Here is a 22439-nt window from a genome sequence, read left to right on the forward strand (position 1 = left end):
AGGATTGCTTTTGTGTTTCAAGAGATTGAAGTGGAAAATTATTATTGGAAGTAATAACCTGAGTATATTGTTTTCATGAATGCTATTTGATTCTTCTGTCAAACAGAAATTAATAATTTTAAAGAAGGTACTTTTAAAATCCTTCTTAAATATGTAACTAGGGTACTTGTCTAAGCTTGTTAAAATTGTAAGCACTGATTTCTACATGATTTTGAAGGGAAACAAAGGTGTTATTCAAGTAAACATTTTATTTTGTAGTGGACACTCGTGTTGTAATATTACTTAGAAAAGAAAATTCCCTTAAATCCTACTAAAACTGTTTTAGTTTTGTATTCAGGTGTTTTTCTGTTGTGTTGTGTTTTTGTTTTGTGTAGTTGACTATTAGGTAAATTTTATGGGTTTGTGGCTATATCTTATTCCTCTCACTTTTTTTCCTTTCTGTTCCGTGTCTTTAAAGCTTAGAAAGAGGCTTAGAATTTAACACTGCTAATTTGTTTTAATATAGTAAAAATAATGGATAAGTGAATTAATTTTTATTATAAGTAAGCATGATTGATCTTCATATACTTAAATAACATTTTTCAAAGTAGTACCAGAAGGAAGAATAGTCATTTGTTCAGTCCAGTATTTTGCTCAGGTATGGACCTCTCTCCATGTTTCCTATCCTTGTTGAGTAACAGAATCACTTTCTAATTCAGAAGGTCTCATGTGGCCCAGAAATCACTGTCTTAAAGTCCTACATATTGTTAATTTAAATTTCTGTATTCAAAAGTTATTTCAACAATTGGACTTTCTTTTTCAAATTTGAAGATAATCTATAAGGAATCAATCTTAAAACTGGAATTAAATCCAGGTTTTATTGTGAATGAAATTTTACGGGCTTAATTTAACATTTTCCTGTGTGTCAAAATTCACTTTGATGCTGACTAGTCTGCTAGTCAAAACATTTCTAATAATGCTATTGTAATAAAAATCATTAAATGACTATATATTTTAAATATATTTTTGATAGGTTTCTTTTTTTTTTTTTTGAGGTTATCCTCAGCAAAAAAATTAAGATTGATTTTTTTTGTTCAGAGTTTGATATCTTCAGCCTTAAGTATTAACTTACGTTTTCCTCCTTTAGATGCTGTGCCACTTTTCTTGAGGCTTCTTCATTCACCCCATCAGAATGTCTGTGAGCAAGCTGTGTGGGCATTGGGAAATATCATAGGTTTGTATAAAACTTCTAATATTAGTCCAACAATTGTTGTTGTCATATACTAGGTAATAAAAATACAGCTACTGGAAGTCAAAAAGGAAAATTTGCCTTCAGTACTAGTTTCGTGAAATAGCTTACAGAAATTTGAACTGATTATAAGTATAAAGCCATAGTAAAGAGAATGAACATTTTTGTTGCTTAAGATACCATTGTATCTTTTCATATATAGTCAACTCTTAATTATTTGAATAATTATGAAATATGTATACAATTTAGACCTTTCTCTGTTTTATACTGGAGTCCATTTTATTTCTTAACTCTCATCAGAGAAAGTAATAAGAAAAAAAGGAAAAAAAGAGGGGCAAACTTAAATCAATAATTTTTCTCCATAATGACAATTCTGAGAAAAGTCTAAAATGAAATCTTTTATATCTCTTGCAGACTTTAGTACATTAAAATTTAGTAATATATAAAATATATTAATAGTAATAATATTCCCTATCTTCATGAGTCAACAGGAAATATCTGTGGCTTATTGACAGTTGAGTTAAATGTTTAACGCCAGGATCACCATACGTTTCAGGATTTTTCTAATAAATTATTATAGGAAGAATGATTAAAAGGCAATTCTGATATTTCAAGGATTTGTTTTTTAACTAGAGCCTAACTTAACCCAAACTCAAAAATTCGAAGAGCTATCCTCCAGAAGAGAATGGAAAAAATCTGGTATCTGAATTGTGCCCCTGATGTAGGTCAGGAACCTAACTATTGGAGTTGGAGTTGGGGTGCTTTTTCTCTAGGTGTCTCACTAATTTGGTAAAGCAGAAGGATTCTAAAGATTACTTTTGCCAGATTCTTTATTGCTTTTAAATGGAAGTGATCAGTATTACCTTGATATACCTCTTCTTTATTGCTCTTTTACAGGGCCAACATGCAAGGTAGGGGATGGTTATGATTTTTTTAAGGGAGGATTTCTCTGTGAACTATTTGGCATAGGGTATACTGCTATTAGGAATGCTATTGTTTCTTTTTTTTTTTTCTTTTGGTACCATGATGCTCAAGCATAAGAAATGCTATTGCTTCTGTATCCAGAGTCTCTCACTCCTTTGGATTTAGAACTATTGTACAGCATCTTTACATTTAGCTTTTGATCCCAATGATATTCTAGAATTAATTAGAATACATATATGCAAAAAGAACAAGGATTTTGTCTCCAAATATTGTAGTGCAAGGAAAAATGTTTTCACTTATGGTAATACTTCAGCATGGCTTCACACTGGAAATTACAGTGACACTCCAGATACAGAAATTGTTTGGCAGATCTCTACAGCGTTGGTTCTCAAACTTTAGAATGCTATGAGAATCACATGGAGGGCTTGTTAAAATAAAGTCCCAGAACCACAGAGTTTCTGCTTCAGTAGATCTGAGCTGCAGCTCAAATCACATTGGGAACAAACTCTCTAAGATTGTTGGTTCTCCTTTTTTTCTGACATAGTTTTCTGAACGTATAATCTATAGTTCATACTCTTTTGATGCTCTGATATTGGATCATAAATATAAATTGTTCAAATTTATTTTCTCTTTAATATTTTCATATATTAATATCTTTTTCATTGCATGAAAGTTTGTTAAACTGAGGGTACCATTGAGAGAGAAAGAAAAAAACAACAATTCTCTGCTCACAAAATATTTTTTAAAAACTCTTGGACTTCCAGAGTTTAGATGACATAAAAACATTTTATAAGTGAGCAGCTTATAAAGCTGAAGATATGAATAATGTGTAAAAAAATACACTGGCACCTTATGTTGCTTCTCATGGCTCAAAGACCTTGAATGTGAGCTTAGTAGTTATTACCTAAAACTTTTATATAAAACTAAACAGTGTATCTGGTTAAAATACAGAAGCAGCATATTGTACCCAGTACTTTATGTTTTCTAAAAATGCTTATGGTTGGTATATCTTATTGAAGTAATAAATCCATCTTTCTACAGGTGATGGGCCCCAGTGTAGAGATTATGTCATAAGTCTTGGAGTTGTGAAACCTTTACTTTCCTTCATAAGTCCATCTATTCCTATAACATTTTTAAGAAATGTTACTTGGGTTATGGTCAACTTATGTCGCCACAAAGACCCACCACCACCAATGGAAACCATTCAGGAGGTAAATAAGTTTTAAAAAAAATAAAATAAAATAGATACAATTATGTGTGTTTTTTATCTATTTATGTTTTAAAATCTATATATTTCTCTCCTCAGATTCTTCCAGCCCTTTGTGTTTTAATTCATCACACAGACGTAAATGTGAGTAAATGCTTGCCATCATATATTTGTATGTATATATGTATGTTCAGGGGAGAAAATGTTATACTAAGACATCCTGTCAGTGTACTTTCTATCAGATTTTTCCACTTCAAGAGCTGTAATACGTATTTGGCATTTTTATATTTACTCTGTGTTTACCTATATCACAAAATACAACTTTGGTGAAGAAAGCAAGCGTATCTGTTATTTTGGTCTGGGCAGTGACAGGTATGTATGTAAGTGTTGTGAAAACTCACATTGAAAGTTTTTAAAGTTGCTAGTTATCTCTGTCACTAACATCATGTCTTTTGATTGTTGATGAGCTTTTTATGAAAGCTCATTTTGACAACTTGGCCAATGAGAGCACGTACACATAGTGATATTTTTGTCTTTTGGACGATGAAAAAGGGAAACATTTGTGCTTCTGTACATGGATTTATCTTCATATACACATACCAAATCATGAATATCAGTTGCTTTTTAATTCCATTTTTTTCTATTTCTGCAGTTATAGTAACTTTTGTATTGGCTTCATTCATCAAGGTAACTAACTCTTGATTATCCAAACAAGAAAAAAAAATCAGTGCAGACAAGATTTTAAACATAACAAATATATTTGCTTATTCTTACTAACACAGATGGCAAAGAAAAAGGCAACTTAGGGAGTGTGAATGAGGTGGAAAACTGCCCTAACTGCTTATAAAAGGCAGGCTAGCCTTTAGTGTGTTACGGAAACTAGGGTAAGGGAAATCACGTAAATTAAATGTATGGCAACAATCAGGAACTTTTGTGTGGTTCTTTAAGAACAGTTTGATATGGTGACCAGTATTTGATGAGCTATTTTGTTTCTTTATATTTTCTACAGTTATACCTTTTTGCAGTAATCTCTGTAAAGCTTATGGAACAAATTAAAGTTAGAATGGTACTGTCAATTGATGACAATGTGCAGAATTCTAGATGAACATGAGCTCTGCTCTAAAGACTTTTTTTTCTTCTTTCTTTCTTTTTTTTTTTTTTAACTCCAAATAGTCTAGGATCTTTAAAAAATAAGCAGTTTTTAGTTTTGGCTTCTTATAGCCAAGTTCTTTGATTAAATTATAAATTTCGGTGTTTTGCTTTTAAATGATTTTCAAGAAAGATTAATCTCAAAGTTTATCCCTTTACTGGAAAACCAGACGTCTTGGTTGACTTTATTCAGAGAAAATTGAGTTCTTTCCACCTGTTTACCCCAATCTAGATGAGATTAGACTCCATTTTTCTTGTTTTTGATATATCCTGAAGAATTTCTCAAGCCAGTTTGCATTGTTCTTTTTAGTAACATGTTTAATAAATAATATTACTTACTAAAAAATAATGGCTACTAAAAACAGAGTCTCCTAGGTAAACACTTAACAGCAAGTTCTTAAATCAGGCCATCAAAGACATTGAAAACAAAAAATTAGAAAGAACCGCTTCCACAAATCATAAGTGAAACATTGACATAGTTGTCAATGTTGTAGTTGTAATTAGTAAGCTTGCCATAGAATATAAACTTTGATGTAAAAGTATATATGAGATCTAGTTTGGTTTGAATTGTGATTTTGATCTGAGCATCTTTTGACACATTTAGCACTGGGCCTTTTTAAAAAATGTATCTAGTTTTTATGTCCTCCTGAGCAAGTAACTTGAAATTTTTTACCTATGTCAACAAGTTTTAGCATATGTTGATACTCCGGAAAAAGAACTGGTTATATTTGCAACTTGAAGTTTAACTGTTTCACATATGTTGATACCACTTTATTTGTGTGAATTCTTTAATTGGATGTCTTCTTTTTATATTAAAAATATCCTGAGAGCTTTCTTGAATTTCTGAAGGAACCAATGGCAAAGTGCTGATTTCCTCCTTTTAGGAGCTTCTTGGGTGTTTTAAACTTAACATTGGTTTAAACTACTATAATACTAATACTAGGGTATGCTGTAGGCATACCTACATGGTAGTCATGATTCTAAAGAGCTCCTGGAATATATCCATCTAGCCAAGATGTTTTGAACCACTGTGCATGTTGGATACATACAGTCTTTCCAGTTGTATACATTAGCCACAATGTGCTTGGACCTATTATCCCTCAGCCTTTAGGAAGGAGAATGTCTTTTTCTCCTATTTTATGTGCTATGTTAGTGTGTGTGTACTTTAGCGAATGGAGATTGGATACTTATCTAGGTTTGGGACCTAAATATCCTGAGTATCACCAAAAGATGTATATACTCAATACAGACATTTATAGATGGTAATATTTAATATAATAGAGATCAAGATTCTAGTGAATTTAAATGAGTGAAGAAAGAAGGCAATAGAACAATCTTAGATTGGTTGTATGATTAAGAATTACTAAAATGAGAAAATATTCAAGGCCATTTAAATTTTTATTTTACTCATTAGATATTGGTAGATACAGTCTGGGCCCTCTCTTACCTTACTGATGCTGGCAATGAACAGATACAGATGGTAATAGACTCTGGAATAGTTCCTCATTTGGTTCCTCTGCTCAGCCACCAAGAAGTTAAAGTTCAGGTAAGTTTGTTCTTGATAAAATCATAAGTATTTCTTACCATTAATTGCTTTAAGGATGGCATTCAAAGGTGTATAATTTCAACAGTTGAAAGTATATTCTTGGCTGGGTATGGTGGCTCACACCTGTAATCCTAGCACTTTGGGAGGCCAAGATGGGAGGATTGCTTGAGGCCAGGAGTTTGAGACCAGCCTGAGCAAGAACGAGACCCATTCTCTGCAAAAAATGGAAAAATTAGCCAGGCATGGTGGCACACTCTTGTACCCAGGAATTTGAAGTTGAAGTGAGCTATGTTGATGCCACTGCGCTCTAGTCTGGGCAATAGAGCGAGACTGTCTCAAAAAAAAAAAAAAAAAAAAAAAATTGATTGATTGTTTAAATAAATAAATATATTCTTAGCATAACAACATATTTATGTTCTAAAGAATGAGTTATTTTAGCCCTCATTTTAAAAATGAAGAAAGTGAGGTAAGAGTACTACAGTTTAACAAGAACTCCCTTTCCCCTGCCAAAAAATAAAACCAAACAAAGAGACTCCGTTGCAGATTACTGATTTCTACCGTAGACCAGGGAAATTCACTGTAGCAACTTAGATGGCATCTGTAACAAGTATAGACAATTTTATTTTTTTTCCTCCTCTTTTACTTTTCTACTCTCCCTCCACTCCCAGCTTTTTTTTTTTTTTTTTTTTTAATTACTTGGGAAGTTCAGTTAACCCTTAGCTTCACTGGTAATGAGATAAAAGCCTTTGTATTAAAACGTGCTGCTTAGGAGCTTCCTAAATTATTCCTTTTCAATTGTTTAAACATTTTATGTTTAATTTTTTTCTTTTATTATTTTTAAATTCTTCCACATAACATTTATCCCAAAGAACCTGCATCTAGAAAGAGCCAAAAAGAGAGGGTAAGAAGTTCACACAAATATTTTAAGCATTAACTATCAAACTGTAGTGGTAAAGGCCCATACAGAAAGCTCTCCCTACCTTTCTGAGGTTAGTAGTATATTTTAATCTGATAATGTTTAGAGTCTAAAAAATACAGTAATAGCCCAAGGAAAAATTGTTAGCCTGAGTCACTGTTTCTCAACTATAGCTGGACATCAAAATCAACTGTGTGGAGCTTAAAGAAAAATATTTTTTTAATTTCCCTTGCTAATCTTTAGAGATTTTGTACATCTGGTATATTTCCTAGAAACTTGAGCTTTAAAATCTCTTGAGGTGAAAGTGATATGCGGTTAGAATAGAGACCCAGCACCTTAAAAATTAAAGCACTTTAAAGAAAGAAGAAAACTTAGCTAAATTCAGAAAGAATTAATAGAATAGTTTTTCATTGAGGGGTATTTGTAACTAATTTTAAATATTCTTATTATATGTTTATCATTAAGTTTGCATTTCTTGAATGTGGTACTTATGTCTTAGTATAGATTTTTGGTTTCTATTTTGTTTTTGATTTTTCAGAATGCATCTTTAGTTTTAATACTGAACTTCAATGAGAATATAAGGCTTGGAATTTACCTGTAGCCAGTGCTCAAGGAAAGTTCTGAACTTTTCCTGGTATCTAATGGAGATTTTATTAAATTTTTCAACTTTCATGCCATAATTTAAGAAAATAAAATAGTGTAATGAACGCCTATGTAGGTTTTCTCTATACCCCTACTCCCCAAATTGTTTTGACACAAATCCCAGATATCATGTCATGCAGCTTCCATTTCTAAAATGTAAGGCTATTTTTTTTAACATAACCACATACCCAGTGCACTTTTAAAAACCTTAGTGTTAAATGTCCAGTTAAGTATCCAGGTTTTATTTATTGCTTCATTATTTTTTTCACAGTTTGACCAAATTGATATCCACAGTCCACACGGGCCATCTGGTTGCTATATATTTTTAAGTATCTGTTACTCTACAACTTTCTTCTCCTTTATTCTTTTTTCTTTCTTCTTTTAAATTTATTTGTTAAAGAAGCTGGGTTACTATAAAACATTGTTGAAAGAAATTGGAAGACCTAAATAAATGGAAAGATATCCATGTTCATGGATTGCCTAATATTGTTAGGATGGTAGTGCTCCCCAAGTTGATCTACACTTTAAATGCAATCCCTATTAAAATCCCAGGTGCCTTTTTAGCAGTTTAAAAACTGATCTTAAAGGCCGAGCACGGTGGCTCACGCCTATAATCCTAGAACTCTGGGAGGCCGAGGCGGGTGGATCCTTTGAGCTCAGGAGTTCGAGACCAGCCTGAGCAAGAGCGAGACCCCGTCTCTACTAAAAATAGAAAGAAATTATATGGACAACTAAAAATATACAGAAAAAATTAGCCGGGCATGGCAGCACATGCTTGTAGTCCCAGCTACTCGGGAGGCTGAGGCAAGAGAATTGCTTGAACCCAGGAGTTTGAGGTTGCTGTGAGCTAGGCTGATGCCACGGCACTCTAGCTTGGGCAACAGAGCGAGTCTCTGTCTCAGAAAACAAACAACAACAACAAAAAAACTGATCTTAAAATTCATATGGACATACAAGGGATCCAGAAATAGCCAAAATTATCTCGTAAAAGAACAAAGTTTGAGGCTTGTCACTTTCAAAATTTACCACAAAGCTACAGTAGTAAATAAGGTTTTGTGATAACTAGCATAAGGATAGACATATAGATCAATGAAATAGAATAAAGAGTCCAGAAATAAACTCATACATTTATGATCAATTGATTTTCAACAAGAGTGCCAAGCCAATTCCTTCAGGAAAGAATAGTCTTTTCAACAAATGGTCTAGGATTATTGGATATTCACATATGTAATATCATGAATTTGGGCCCCTACCTCATACCATATATAAAAACTCAAACTGGATCAAACACCTGAATGTAAGAGCTAAAAATATAAACCCTCATAGAAGAAAATATAGGCACAAATTTTTATTTCCTCAGATTAGACAGTGTTTTCTAAGATATGACACCACAAGCACAAACAGCCAAAGGGGAAAAAATTGATAAATTGGACTTGACCAAAATTAAAAATTTGTTAACCAAAAGGCACCATCAGGAAAGTGAAAAAATAACCCACAAAATGGAAGAGAGAATGATGTGTATTTGCAAATAATGTATCTGCAAAGGGACTTATGACCAAAATAAATAAAGAGCTCTTACAATTCAAAAAGGCAAATCAATTTAAAAATAAGCAAAAGATTTGAATAGACAGTTTTCCAAAGAAGACACATGGATGGTCATTAAGCTCATGAAAAGATGCTCAACATCATTAGTCATTAAGGAAATGCAAATCAAAGCCACAGTGATATACCACTTCACACCCATCAGGCTGGCTATAATTAGAAAGAAAATAACAAATGTTGACAAGGATCTGGAGAAATTGGAGTCCTCATACACTGCTGATAGTAATGTAAAATGGTACAGCTGCTTTGGAATACAGTTTGGTAGTACCTAAAGTAGTTAAACATAAAGTTACAGCAGGAACCAGCAATTCCACTCCTAGGTGTATGCCCAAGAGAACAGAAAACACATATCCACACAAAAATTTGTATGCAAATATTCATAGCAGCATTATTTATAGTAGCCCAAAAGTGGAAACAGTCTAAATGTCTTATCAACTAATGAGTGGGTAAATAAAAATTTAAAATACATAAAAATTTCTGTAGTGGAATATTATCTGGCCATGAAAAGGAATGAAGTACTAATATATGCCATAACATAACCTGTAACAACATGCTAAGTGAAAGAAGCTAGACACAAAAGGCCAAATACTTTTTTATTCCATTTATATGAAATAGGCAAATTCCACTTAACAGAAAATGACCTAATTAAAACCACAGAAAAATAATTGATAATTCAAATTCATATGTGAACTCTCATATTTAGTAGGTTTCTGCTTTCCTGGAAGAAACTATGTTTTGTTTTTAATTTTTTTAAACACTAAATATAAAAGTACTGTCTTATTTTCTTTATGGCACCAATTACTATCTAAAATTACCCTTCTTATTTATTTATCAACTCTTTTCTCTTACAATAATGTAAGTTCCATAAGAGTTGGAACTTATGACTATCCTCTTCACACCTGTGTTCCTAGGTCAGTTCCTGATTACTAAGTGCTTGAAAAGGATAGGTTTGTTGGAATGGAAGAATGAGTTAATGAATGCATTTATCTTTCATAACCTGCCTAACATAACCTTTTAATAAAGGGTATTTCACATAGAACAACATCTCATTAAATCTTTTTACATTTCAGACTGCTGCACTTAGAGCTGTAGGCAACATTGTTACTGGAACTGATGAGCAAACACAAGTAGTTCTGAACTGTGATGCTCTTTCACATTTCCCAGCACTCCTGACACATCCCAAAGAGAAAATTAATAAAGTAAGTATTTTTAAATACTACTTAATAAATAGTATATAAAAGATTAGCAGTTTTCATTTATAAAATTAGGGTCTTAGAAGTGTCTGTAATGATTATTACATTAATATTAATATTAAATTGTCATTTAGACATCTAGAGAAAATAAAATATTTCTTTATAACATGGGTTAGTATGGTTTTTTCATATATAAAACAAATCAATTGTAAAGTGCTATTTTGGCTCTCTTGGAAATGATGAAATAGAGATATTTGGGTTTTGAATGTCATGTGACTGGAAGTTTTTAATATGTATGTTTTAGTAATTCTTCTAAGTTAATATTTTATGGATACTTAGTACAGTATGTGTGTATTTGTGTGTGTATGTGTGCGCATGTGTGTGTGCTTGTGGTGGCTATGGAAAGGGGGCACTGACTGGTGATGCTGATATTGGAGTGCATCTGAGGCTGTTGTAGAGATAACATGGGTTGTTGATTACAACATTGCCGATGATTATAACCCAAGAACAGCTCACCTAACTAGCCCAGCACCCTAAAATCTCTAACAGGTCCATTAAACATGGTCCCGTGATCTGATCCAAAAGAGCCTAGTGTACATTAGCTCATACTAATATTTTTTGTAGTAAAACTTGTTTACTAGTTTTTAAAAATAGAGAAAATGTTTCCCTTTAGTAAATGGATAAATTTAATAAGTTTATTAAGTTTTGTAAATTATAATAGCCTACATAGGATGTTAAGTAGGTATTTTTGTCCTGTTTCATGCTGTGGTTTCAGTATGCATTTATTATCTATGAAACTTGTAAAACACCTAGGACCACCACCATCTTGTCAAAAGTAGCACTACTGTGGTGTAAAAAGTAACATAAAAAGATCATTAAGGTAGACCATTAAAAGCATCTAGTTCAAACATCTAGTTCCACTTTTTCTTGAGAAAAATGTTGCAGTGAATGACTATTATAAATAAGTATACTAAAACAATCCACTATTTCATTTTTGTATCTCCATAAATTGTGGATAATTGAAATTTATCTACTTTGGCTAGGACTTTTAATCATAAAAGAATGGTGAATAAAACATATGTGAGGGAAGGGCACTTACAACAGTTTTAGGATTTGTATTTGTATTATAACTTGTCGATTCTTTAGTATTTGTTCAGCCACGCTTCTTTTGAGTCATACTGTTTGGGAGCATTGGTTTCAAGAATTCTTTTGAAGGGTTAATTTATTGTGGCTTGTATTAGGGTCATTTGCAATTTATCCAAAGTAAATATGGAAAAGGGGTGTAGAGGAATTGAGATTTCTAAGATTTTTATTATGGAACTTATTCCATAATGAACTCATTTGGTCAGTTTAGTGAATGTTTTTTTTCCTAGTTCAGATGTAGATTTTATTTTTTAATGAGAAATATTGAAAGGGTCTTGTTCTGCAGGAAGCAGTGTGGTTCCTCTCTAACATCACCGCAGGAAATCAGCAGCAGGTTCAGGCAGTAATTGATGCCAATCTTGTACCAATGATAATACACCTTTTGGATAAGGTAAGACAATCATCTTGCGTGTATCTCAGTAAGGAGAAAAGGATTTAAATCTAACAAATTATGTGAATGTATACTTTTCTGTTTATTTAATTAGAACCTATACAGTAACATGAATACTATAGTAAAATAATATTAAGATTTTTGAACCCAGAAGTTTTTATATACAAGAAACTTGGGAGTGGGGAGCCCTGGCCCTTTTTCTGGATCATTCTTTTACCAAAATTGCCATTATCCTGGGACTTAGTAAAAATTTATATTATTACTACTGGTAATAAATGCTTGCATATTATTCTAAGCACTGTACATATATTACCTCATTTAATAATATAAGCCTATAAAGTTAGGGATTATCTCCATTCAACAGATGAAGAAACTGGTATAGACAAATAAATGGCCCAAAATCAAATAGCAAGTAAATATGCTATTAATTGTGTGCCATATCATCTCTCATGTTCATATTAACATTTGGGGGAAACAGTTTACAATGTCACAGTCATAGCATGAGAATTTTTTCTGAACACTGATCTATAATTAAAAGAAAGTTTTTCCTTGTGTCATCTGTTCTCCACATGTGCTATAAATTTGTAGATCTAGTTTAGCTTTTTAGGCAAGAATAAATACTTCATGTAGGACTCTGTACTTAATGATTCACTTTGGGAGACACTTGCCATCTGTTTGTCTTACATCTAGTAATATTAAGATTGATGAGTGATTTCAGGTGTCATCAGGCTATTCCAGCTGATGATTATAAGGTAATCCGTCGATCTTTCACTTATAGTTTTTAAGTAGTCATTGGTGATCATTGCCTGGATCCCTTGTTTACCAGTAGTTGGAAAATGATGACTTTCTAATTCTGTCATTCTTTATGTATTCGCCATGATTCTTCAGTAAATAGATTTTTCTTTATCAGGTATTGGTTACTCTGAAATATAGTTTATACAGGGAAGGCAAGATAAATGATTGATTCTTTTCCTCATCAGTCATATTTTAGAATGACATGGATCCCTAACAACCTTAAAAGGAGACCAGAGTGGAATTTTTTAGTGTCATTAGGAAATTACTAATTTTTAAATATATCTTGCAAGTCTTAGTTCATTTAGTTACTTTTTTTTTTTTTTTTTTTTTTGAGACAGGGTCTCACTCTGTCACACAGGCTGGAGTGCAGTGGCATGATCATAGCTTGCTGCAGCCTCAAAGTCCTGAGCTCAATTAATCCTCAGAATTCTCAGCCTCCTGAGTAGCTGGGACTACAGGCAGGTGTTACCACACCTAGCTAATTTATTTTTACTTTTTTTTTTTTTAGAGAGAGATGGGGTCTTGCTGTGTTGCCCAGGCTGGTCTCAAACTCCTGTCCTCAAGCGATCCCCCTGCCTCAGCCTCTCAAAGTGGTGGGATTACAGGCATTAGCAACTATGCCCAGCTTAGTTGTTACCCTTTTTGAAATTTAAGTTGTCCCTAACCAGTGGGAACCTCTTAAAGTTGGTGCCTGTATCTTTGTTATGTCACCCAGTAGTTTTTGAGATTTCTACCTTTGAGATGTGACGTGATTTCCAGGGTTATCTTGTATGTTTTCTGACGTAGACTTGGAATTAACTATTTTTCTAGGGTATCTTGATTCTTTTTTATAGGGAATGGTATTAAGGATCATAGTTTAGGTATAGGGATGATTATTGTTCAAGGTTGTCCTTATTTCTAGGCCTGAGAAAACAAAATAAATGATAGGTATTTTTATAATGAAGGATAATGAGTTCAAGAACATGAGAATTCATAAGAAATGAATCATGAATGGAAGGAAGCTATCCAATATTACTGGATATTTATTATAACAGAATTTTTTTTCTTTCATATTTTCATTGCTTTTCTCTTATGCTAAAAATCTTCCTAAAAGCATGAACATAATTACTTGTTTGCCTTATATTAATATGTTAATATATTGATATATAGAGCTATAGATATATATCAGTATACATTATTTTTAAGTACATCATTGATGATATATATACTAAAGACCAAAAACCCTGCTGATTTTCAGCATAAGAAAAGAGATGCAAATATAAATATATATTTTATGTATAAATATATATTAAAATATATCAAAATAACAAGGTTATTATCACTAACAACATGGCTACTGAATGTACTTTTAAGATTTCCTTGAGATTTGATTTTTCTTTTTTTTTTGCCTTTAGCATATATTCCATCAATGATGTCCTTAAAACAATGTCATTCCTATGGCACTATATAGAGAGCTTTCTTATTCCTTGTTTTTTTTCCCTACATAGTACTGCATTGTGCTATACATTTGAGATGTCTTCAGTGTTTTGCTGTTAAATAGTACTTTATAGGCCAGGCGCAGTGGTTCACGCCTGTAATCCTGGCACTCTGGGAGGCTGAGGCAGGAGGATCACTTGAAATCAGGAATTCGAGACTAGCCTGAGCAAGAGCAAGGTCCCATTTCTACAAAAAAATAGAAAAATTAGCTGGGCATTGTGGCATGTGCCTGTAGTCCCAGCTACGCGGGGAGGCTGAGGCAGGAAGATCACTTGAGCCCAGGAGTTTGATGTTGCAGTGAGCTACGATGATGCCCCTGCACTCTACCCAGGGCGACAGAGCAATGTTCTGTCTTTAAAAAATAAATAGTACTTTACAGAATAGCTTGTGGCTGGGCATGGTGGTTCACATCTGTAATCCCAGCTCTTTGGGAGGCTGAGGCAGTAGGAACACCTGAGGCCAGGAGTTTGAAACCGACTTGAGCAACATAGCAAGACTCCATCTCTAAAAAAAATTTTAAAAATGAGCTGGGCACACCTGTAGTTCCACTACTCAGAAGGCTGAAGTTAGGAGGGTGGCTTGAGTCTAGGTGTTCGAGGCTACAGTGAGCTATGATAACTCCACTGTACTCAATCAAGCCTGAGTGACAGACCTTGTTTGTAAAAAAATAAATAAATAAATAACTTGTTAGTTTTTTCTGTGTTTTTGCCAGGTTATATTTGGGATTACTGGATTTACAGATAAACATATATGTAAATTTCAATATTATAATGCCAGTTACCCTCTGTTAAGGGTACCATTTTGTACTCTTACTAGTCTCACTGACAAATATTTGGATTTTCTTAATCTGATAAATAGGAAAGGATATCTTACTGCTGTCTTAACTTGTATTTCTTTTATTTATGTTTTTTTCTTAATACATTATAAGCATTTTCCCATGTTGCTAGTCTTCCTACTATTTAATAGCTATTTATTATTTCATTCATTAGATTTACTGTTACAAGTCAGTTATGCCCATTGAGAATTTTAGTTGCTTTTGTTTTGGCTATTATGATGCTGCTATGACCATATATAGAAAAATATATGATACTACTTTATTTTAAATTGTTTTCTTGATAAATTGTCAAAGGTGAGATTATGAAGTTTTACATGTATATGACTTTTTAGATGATTTTTAAATTTTTTTATATTTGAAAGGTAGTGTATAACATTTTTATCATAGTTTCATTGATGGTAGGTATTATCATTTTTAAAACTGTGTTTAAGAGGATATGTTATTTTAATTTGACTCTCATTATAGTGATACTGCAGATTTTTACAAATTTTTCTTTATTAATTTTATTTCATTTTATCAGTAACTTCATTTAATCTGATGTTATTAAACAAGAATAGTAAATCAGTTTTTTTCTATGAATCTCCGTGTGTTTAGGGTAGATTGAGTATAGTTCACATAATGGAATCTCTGTATGTTTAGAGTAGATTGAGTATATTCAAAGTCTTATCTTAATAAGTAAAAATTACATATATATAGAGAGAGAGAAAGACTAGATGGAAATCTGGGGAAATAAGCATTGGGAAAATTATTTCAGAAAACATTTTTTCCAGTTAACCCTATATTGCAGATCATGTAGTCTTTTGCTTTGCTTTTTTATAGGGGGATTTTGGCACTCAGAAAGAAGCTGCTTGGGCCATAAGTAACTTAACAATTAGTGGAAGGAAAGATCAAGTAAGTTGAACTTTTATTTATTTCTTAAAACTGGTAAAATAAAAGTACAGGTAACGCTAAGATTTAGATTTAAGTAAATCATAATTTAAAATATTAGTAAGGTAAAAGGTATTCTGTTACTTTTTTAATACAAAAATATCACCTTGACTTCCTTTAGTCATATTCCATAGAAGAGAAGTATTCTTTTTCCAATTTGTTGGCCTACAAGAATTTTCTGATCCATGGTAATATTGAGGTCCCTATAGTTCATGGGGGTTTAGTTAGTTTTTTAACAGTATTAAAAAAGAACAGACTTTTTAGGTTAATACAGCAGAAAGAAACTGCCTCACAGATTCTCCTAACAAATTAAAAACAACAAGTAGTAATTAACAACAAACAAATTCACCAGTAGCAAGCCAAATGAATTAAACTCAGCCATATGGCTGGGACTGGGAACTAAAGTGAGGAATGTGAGATGCCTAGGGTCTAAAATGTAAGGAGGCACTCGCTATCGGGATCATGCATGTGACAAACTTAATTGCCGACTGGCAAAGGAATAGTAATGTTGAAGGGCTCAGATCTGTTTCACAGAGCAGGTAAAAAGAGTGAATTTAGAACTAAGTGACAATAAACTGATGACTGTCACAAACTGTTGACTGGTGGTGAGCAGTGAATCCACTTAAATATGAATCTAGAACAAAATAGAAATATAATATAATGCATGGAAATAATAACATATTTAACTACATGTTGAAATGATTAGAAAATATTGTGAAACTAAGAGAATGGTAAATTTGAGAGGTAACCAGGCATATGAGAGTGCTAAGTGTTATAGGAAAGAGCCAATGGATGCTATCACATTGAATCATTGTAGTTTTTTAAAAATAGCATCTAGCCTGCATTAACAACCTCCTTAACTGATTTTCATAATTTCTTATAAAAGATTCTTTAAAGGAAGTATTTTTTATGGCACAAGTATGTTGAATATGAAGTTGAGTGATTTCTTCATTTTCACTTTAGTTTCTTTTTTCTTGAATTTAGGAAAAAAACTAAATTTAAATGAAAAAAGTTAGATTAATAATGTAGGCTCACTTAACATGGGCGAAATGAGGTCATGTTTCCATACTCAAAATCAAATTATTACAGTGAGAAAACATGGTGCACAAAGTTTGCGTACATTTTATTATTTTATGCCGTTTTTCTTCAGGTGGCCTACCTTATCCAACAAAATGTTATCCCACCTTTTTGCAACTTGCTGACTGTAAAAGATGCACAAGTTGTGCAAGTAGTACTCGATGGACTAAGTAATATATTAAAAATGGCTGAAGATGAGGCAGAAACTATAGCCAATCTTATAGAAGAATGTGGAGGTAAGTTTATTATAAGCTGATATTCCACATCTTAATGTTCTTTTTGTAACTACCTTTATTTTCTGACTAATATAGCACTTCTGTATTTTTCTGTCTTAGATAATCAAGTAACAGAATAAAGTAAATACTATACTCAATATGTACAGTCCTGCTCAGCCTCTTGCATATGCTTAGGTAACTGAATTGCTGTCACATATTGAACAGGCACTGTGCTAAGATACTGGGAAGACAGTGGTAAACAAGACACAGTCCTTGCCCTCAAGGCATATAGTCTAGTCTTGAAGAAAATATGAACTGATTTAATGTGCTAATTACCCTAATAGAAATGTACAACAAAATGGGATGCCTAATCCATCCTGGAAGAAGCAGGAATTGACACCTGAGCTGGATTTTGAGAGATGAATAAGGATTAATAATGTAAAAAGGGATGAAAGGTGTTCCAGGCAGAAATAACACCATGAGCAAAGTCTGAGGTGAGAAATAGCATTCAGCAAATTATAAGTAGTTTAGTGTTGCTGAATCACAAAGTATGGGGTAGATTCTGCCAAGAGATAAAGCTAGAGAAGTAACCAATAACCAGACCCCTGCAAAGTCTTAAAAGCTTTGCAGTACAGCAGATGCCTTATGCTGTAGGGCAGTAGTTTCCAAATCTGGCCATGCACCAGAGCCACCTAGAATGTAAACAACATGTATTCACTTCACCTCTTAGAGTTTATGTATAGACAGAACATGAAAGTCTCAAATGTGGCTGTGGAACAGAATGTAAATGTTATCAATCTGGATAAGCATAAAAGTAAATGTGTTTCTGACATAAGTCGAGAAGTGAGTCAAAGAGAGGTACTGCAAGAGGAAGAGAATCTTTAAGTGGAGGAGTTAAGAAACTTGAAAATTAATGTAATAAGATAAATTTATTTAAAGTTACTAAAGTGACTAATAGAACAGCAAAAAATAATGCATAACTATCAAGTTAGGAAGAAGAGGTGGGAAATAATGTTAGGGAACTAAGGAGTAGATACCAGAAAAATTCACAGCAGGCCTAGTTAATTATTTTTTACTACTTGATTTTTCTTTACCATGTAAGCATTTTAATTTTTCTTTATATATTACAATAAAAATACAGGTTCTTGAACATCATCTGCCTCACTGGAGGTAAGACCCAGGAATCTGTATTTTATAAGCTCCCCAGTGGATTCTGCTGTAGGATATGACAAGCCATTGGATGGTTTTACCCAGGAAATTGGTGTGTTGAGAAGATAGAGCCTGGCTATCTGGGGAATGGGGCCTTTGGAGGCAGGGAGTCCAGTTAGGAAAGTATATAGTGGTCAGGCCACAATAAATGAAGGCAGTAATAATAGAGATGGAAGGGGACGTGGTAAGATTCAAGAAATGGATAGACTTTTGAGGTTTTTGAGATTTGATTGTGAGATACTGAAGGAAAGGAGAATTTAGGCTTTCTCTCAGACTTCAAGCTATTTTTGAGTATCACCAAATAAGAATACAGTTACAGGACAGTTTAAATGAGTAAGGCAAATAATAAATTGTGTTTTAGACAGTTTGAGTTTTATGTGTCCATGAAATGTGGTGGAATTATCTTGCAAGTGTTTGAATTTCATGCATGCAAAGCTCAGAGAAGTGAAGCTATAGATGTTAAAGTCCTCAGCCTAGATGGAGTAGCTAAATTTTTTAATGGATAGAAGGATCACCAAAATGAGAGAGTGTAGAGTGAGAAATGAGCCCAAGATAACTTCCTCCATTTAAGGAATGGATAGAGGAGGAACACTCATGAAAGGGCAATTTCACTTTATTTCAGAGACCTTAAAATTATTTCTCCTCTAAAGCAAAACAAGATCACATTTGCATATCAACACATTAAGTATATATATTATTTTTAATGTTTCTGCATATGATTTATTAAACTCAATATTTATAGGGAAAATTCTCTTTTTCCATGAAATACTGTGTTTAATTTTGGTCATTTTCCAGTATGCTTAACAGGTGTCTTGCATCATTTATTAATCACCAGTATTTTAAATTTTTTATTCATGTATGCTCAGGATAAAAACTTGGCAGATGCTAGAAAGTGGGAAGATTCTGCTTTTTACTTTTAACAAACAAAAGCAATTTTACATGTTGTTATAACTCTTTATAAACATTGGTTATATATTATTCTGCTGAAAAGATGTCCCATGGCTTGCGTATATAATTCCATGCAGTTAGACACTCAGGTTGTTAGTTTTTTAAAGGTAAATATGCTGTATCTTTGTGTATAAAATCTTTTTATATTTAAGAATCACCTTTAGAATAGATTTCTAAGAATTATAATCCAAAGAGTTTACAATCCAAAGATTAGATTATATCTGTTCTCAAGATTATTGTAACTTGTCACTACTTTTTAAATATTACTATTGTTTCACTTCATAAAATTTCTTGCAGGACTGGAGAAAATTGAACAACTTCAAAATCATGAAAATGAAGACATCTACAAATTGGCCTATGAGATCATTGATCAGTTCTTCTCTTCAGATGATGTATTTAATAATTTTGTAGTTTTCTTAGTTTTATATATAAACATAAGCTTGGATGAAATAGTAAGGTAGGGGGTATACGTTTGTGTATTTTGTTTTTGGAATGGAATTAAAATAGATGTGTGGCAGTAATGTCACCTACTTTGGAAACATAAATATTTCAGTATTTTAAAATCCCTTAAAGGGCATATTAGCTCTAATGGCAAAAAGATAAGGATTTTTTAACAGTGGGTAAGTTAGGCCTTATTTTCACTTTATGTCTTTATAGTTCTCATTTAAAAAAATTTTTAATAGCATGACATGTTTATAAACAAAGCAGTGATACTAGTCTATCCTATATTAAGTTCTTTATGACAATAATTAGTTAATCCACACTTGAATAAATTGTCACTGTTATTTTTATTTTGTGACCAAAACCAAATATGAAGATAATAAATAAATAAAATGAAAATAAATCATCATAAAAGATAAGGCACTATACAGTTAAGGTATGGTATAATCTAAAATATGTTCAGATTGTCAGTATGTAGTAGTTGAAATTTAAGTATTCACTTACTTTTAGTATTGCCTCTTTGGAAAAGTAAATCTAAAATTAAAGCAGTTGCTCCTTAGCAAATTATAATGGTTAGATACAGCCACCAGTGGATTTCTTGAATGATTTCTCAACTTTTCAAAAACATAAATCTTATACTACATACTTCTCCACATTATCATAAAAGAATGGAATGTTTTTAAACATTTTGTTAAGCATGTATTGTTTGAACATTAACCTGACAAGGACAGTACTAGAAAAGAAAATTATAAACTATATACTTATAGATGTCCAAGCTAAGTCCCATTTAGATATAATGTCAGTGAAATAAATCAGAAGAGCCATATTCTTTTAAGGGTGGCTTTAATCACATGCCTTAAAGTTAGATTTTTTTGGAAATCCTAATTTGCAATGTGGTGACTAAGTACAATAAGTTGACAGAGCCTTAGGATTTCTAACACCTCAACAGACAGTTCTTTGTTACTGTCTTGCATTGTGAAAAGACTAATTCAGATGATGTATATAGTTATAGGAACTACACTGTAGGTTTGTAATTTTGTGGAATTTCAAAAAGAACCTTCTGATAAAGCATGTAGAATATCATTTATCCATCATTAACAGACCTATTATAGGTTGAGTATCGCTTATCTGAAATGCTTGGGACTAGAAATGTTTCAGATTATTAATTTTTTAGAAGTTTTGAATATTTGCATTATATTTATCAGTTGAGCATCCTTAATCCAATATCCAAAATGCTCACTGGAATGTCATTGATGCTCAAAAAGTTTCAGATTTTGGAGCATTTTGGATTTTGGCTTTTCAGATTAGGGATACTCAACCTGTATTTTATTATTTTAAGCCCAAATACCATTTGTCTCCAATTGCTATTAAAAGGTTAACCAAAGATTACACTTACTTTCCAAAGTGGTGGTGGCATTAGTTTTTTTAATTGTCACTAACTCTATATATTTGCCCAGGTACAAAGGAAATTGTAGTGGGTACCAGTGTGTACCCTCCCAGTTTGAGACCTAGGACCATCTCCAATTTATTATTGCTCCTTCATTCTTTTGGAAGATATCCATCTTTAGTATTCTCTTAAGTTTATTCTTATTTTGGCATCCCTTAAGAAAAAGCTTTACAAAGTGTTTCAGCTTTCTAAAGGATGGTAGGACAATGTTGGCACTTATCATCTCTCTTGCACTGTAAGGGTAATGGGACTATTACTGTAATGTTGTTTATTATATATACTTTAAAAGTAATCATCACATTCTTTTTCTTTTTTTGCCTAGATTGATGAAGATCCTAGCCTTGTTCCAGAGGCAATTCAAGGTGGAACATTTGGTTTCAATTCATCTGCCAATGTACCAACAGAAGGGTTCCAGTTTTAGAAAGATGTTGTGGAAGTTAGGTACAATGCAGCACTGAGATATATATATATATATACATATATATAAAAAGGTTTGATCCATCAAGCTTGGCTCATGGGATCTGCTGCTGCATTAAATCGGGAAAGAAAATGTGAAGATTTCATTTGGAATCACAGAAAATGCCCAAATGAGGTCAAGATGGCGAGTGGGTGCGAGTGAGAATGAGTGGCAAAATGTAACGAAAACTTTACATGAATGCTTACTTAGGTTGTTCAAAGTAAAAAGGGCTACAGGTCACAGATCTTCAGTGCCTGAGAAGGAACATTGACTTACTCTTTATCAGTTGAGGGGAAAGTGCAGTACTGTCATCTTCAAGCCTTGTAAGCATAAAAGAGAATAGGATGCCCATATAAGTCAAAGGAAAATGAGCCCAGGCCTTGCTATGAAGCAGTGTGTGAATGGACAATGTTGAATGAATGTCTGGCTCAGTGATGGAGAGCCAGGTTCATCTTTCAAATCTAGGGCTCTTCACTCATGAAGCAGACTCCTAGTCCTGGAGTGACTGTGTACGAGAGTGTGGTTGTGGTGCTGTATGTGAACGCATGCAAGCTTGATTCGCCTTCAGGGGGCTGATAACAAACCTAGTAAATCATCAAAATGAGATCATAAGTGTTAATGTACACTGGACATGAAAACAAAGACCGGTTTAGCAGCAGACATTGGTTTAC

The 22439-nt window shown here is 32.8% G+C and overlaps 1 protein-coding gene and 1 non-coding gene across 2 annotated transcripts in view; both read left to right on the forward strand.

The window, feature by feature from the left end:
- Nucleotides 1-22227, forward strand: part of KPNA4 (karyopherin subunit alpha 4) — a 59011-nt gene extending 36784 nt beyond the window's left edge. The window contains exons 8-17 of the mRNA XM_069472994.1: nt 1127-1213; nt 3194-3363; nt 3459-3503; nt 5923-6054; nt 10285-10413; nt 11837-11941; nt 15867-15938; nt 17125-17287; nt 19721-19815; nt 21634-22227. Coding sequence (XP_069329095.1) covers nt 1127-1213; nt 3194-3363; nt 3459-3503; nt 5923-6054; nt 10285-10413; nt 11837-11941; nt 15867-15938; nt 17125-17287; nt 19721-19815; nt 21634-21732 — 1097 coding nt within the window. The 3' untranslated portion in view covers nt 21733-22227. The remainder of the gene's footprint in view (nt 1-1126; nt 1214-3193; nt 3364-3458; nt 3504-5922; nt 6055-10284; nt 10414-11836; nt 11942-15866; nt 15939-17124; nt 17288-19720; nt 19816-21633) is intronic.
- LOC138388650 (small Cajal body-specific RNA 7) lies at nt 10639-10989 on the forward strand. Its single transcript, XR_011234177.1, has one exon. It is a non-coding gene; the product is annotated as a small Cajal body-specific RNA 7 (non-coding RNA).
- Nucleotides 22228-22439: the final 212 nt, after the last annotated feature.

This window comes from Eulemur rufifrons, chromosome 7 (assembly GCF_041146395.1).
Source record: "Eulemur rufifrons isolate Redbay chromosome 7, OSU_ERuf_1, whole genome shotgun sequence".
NCBI classification, from domain to species: Eukaryota; Metazoa; Chordata; class Mammalia; order Primates; family Lemuridae; genus Eulemur; species Eulemur rufifrons.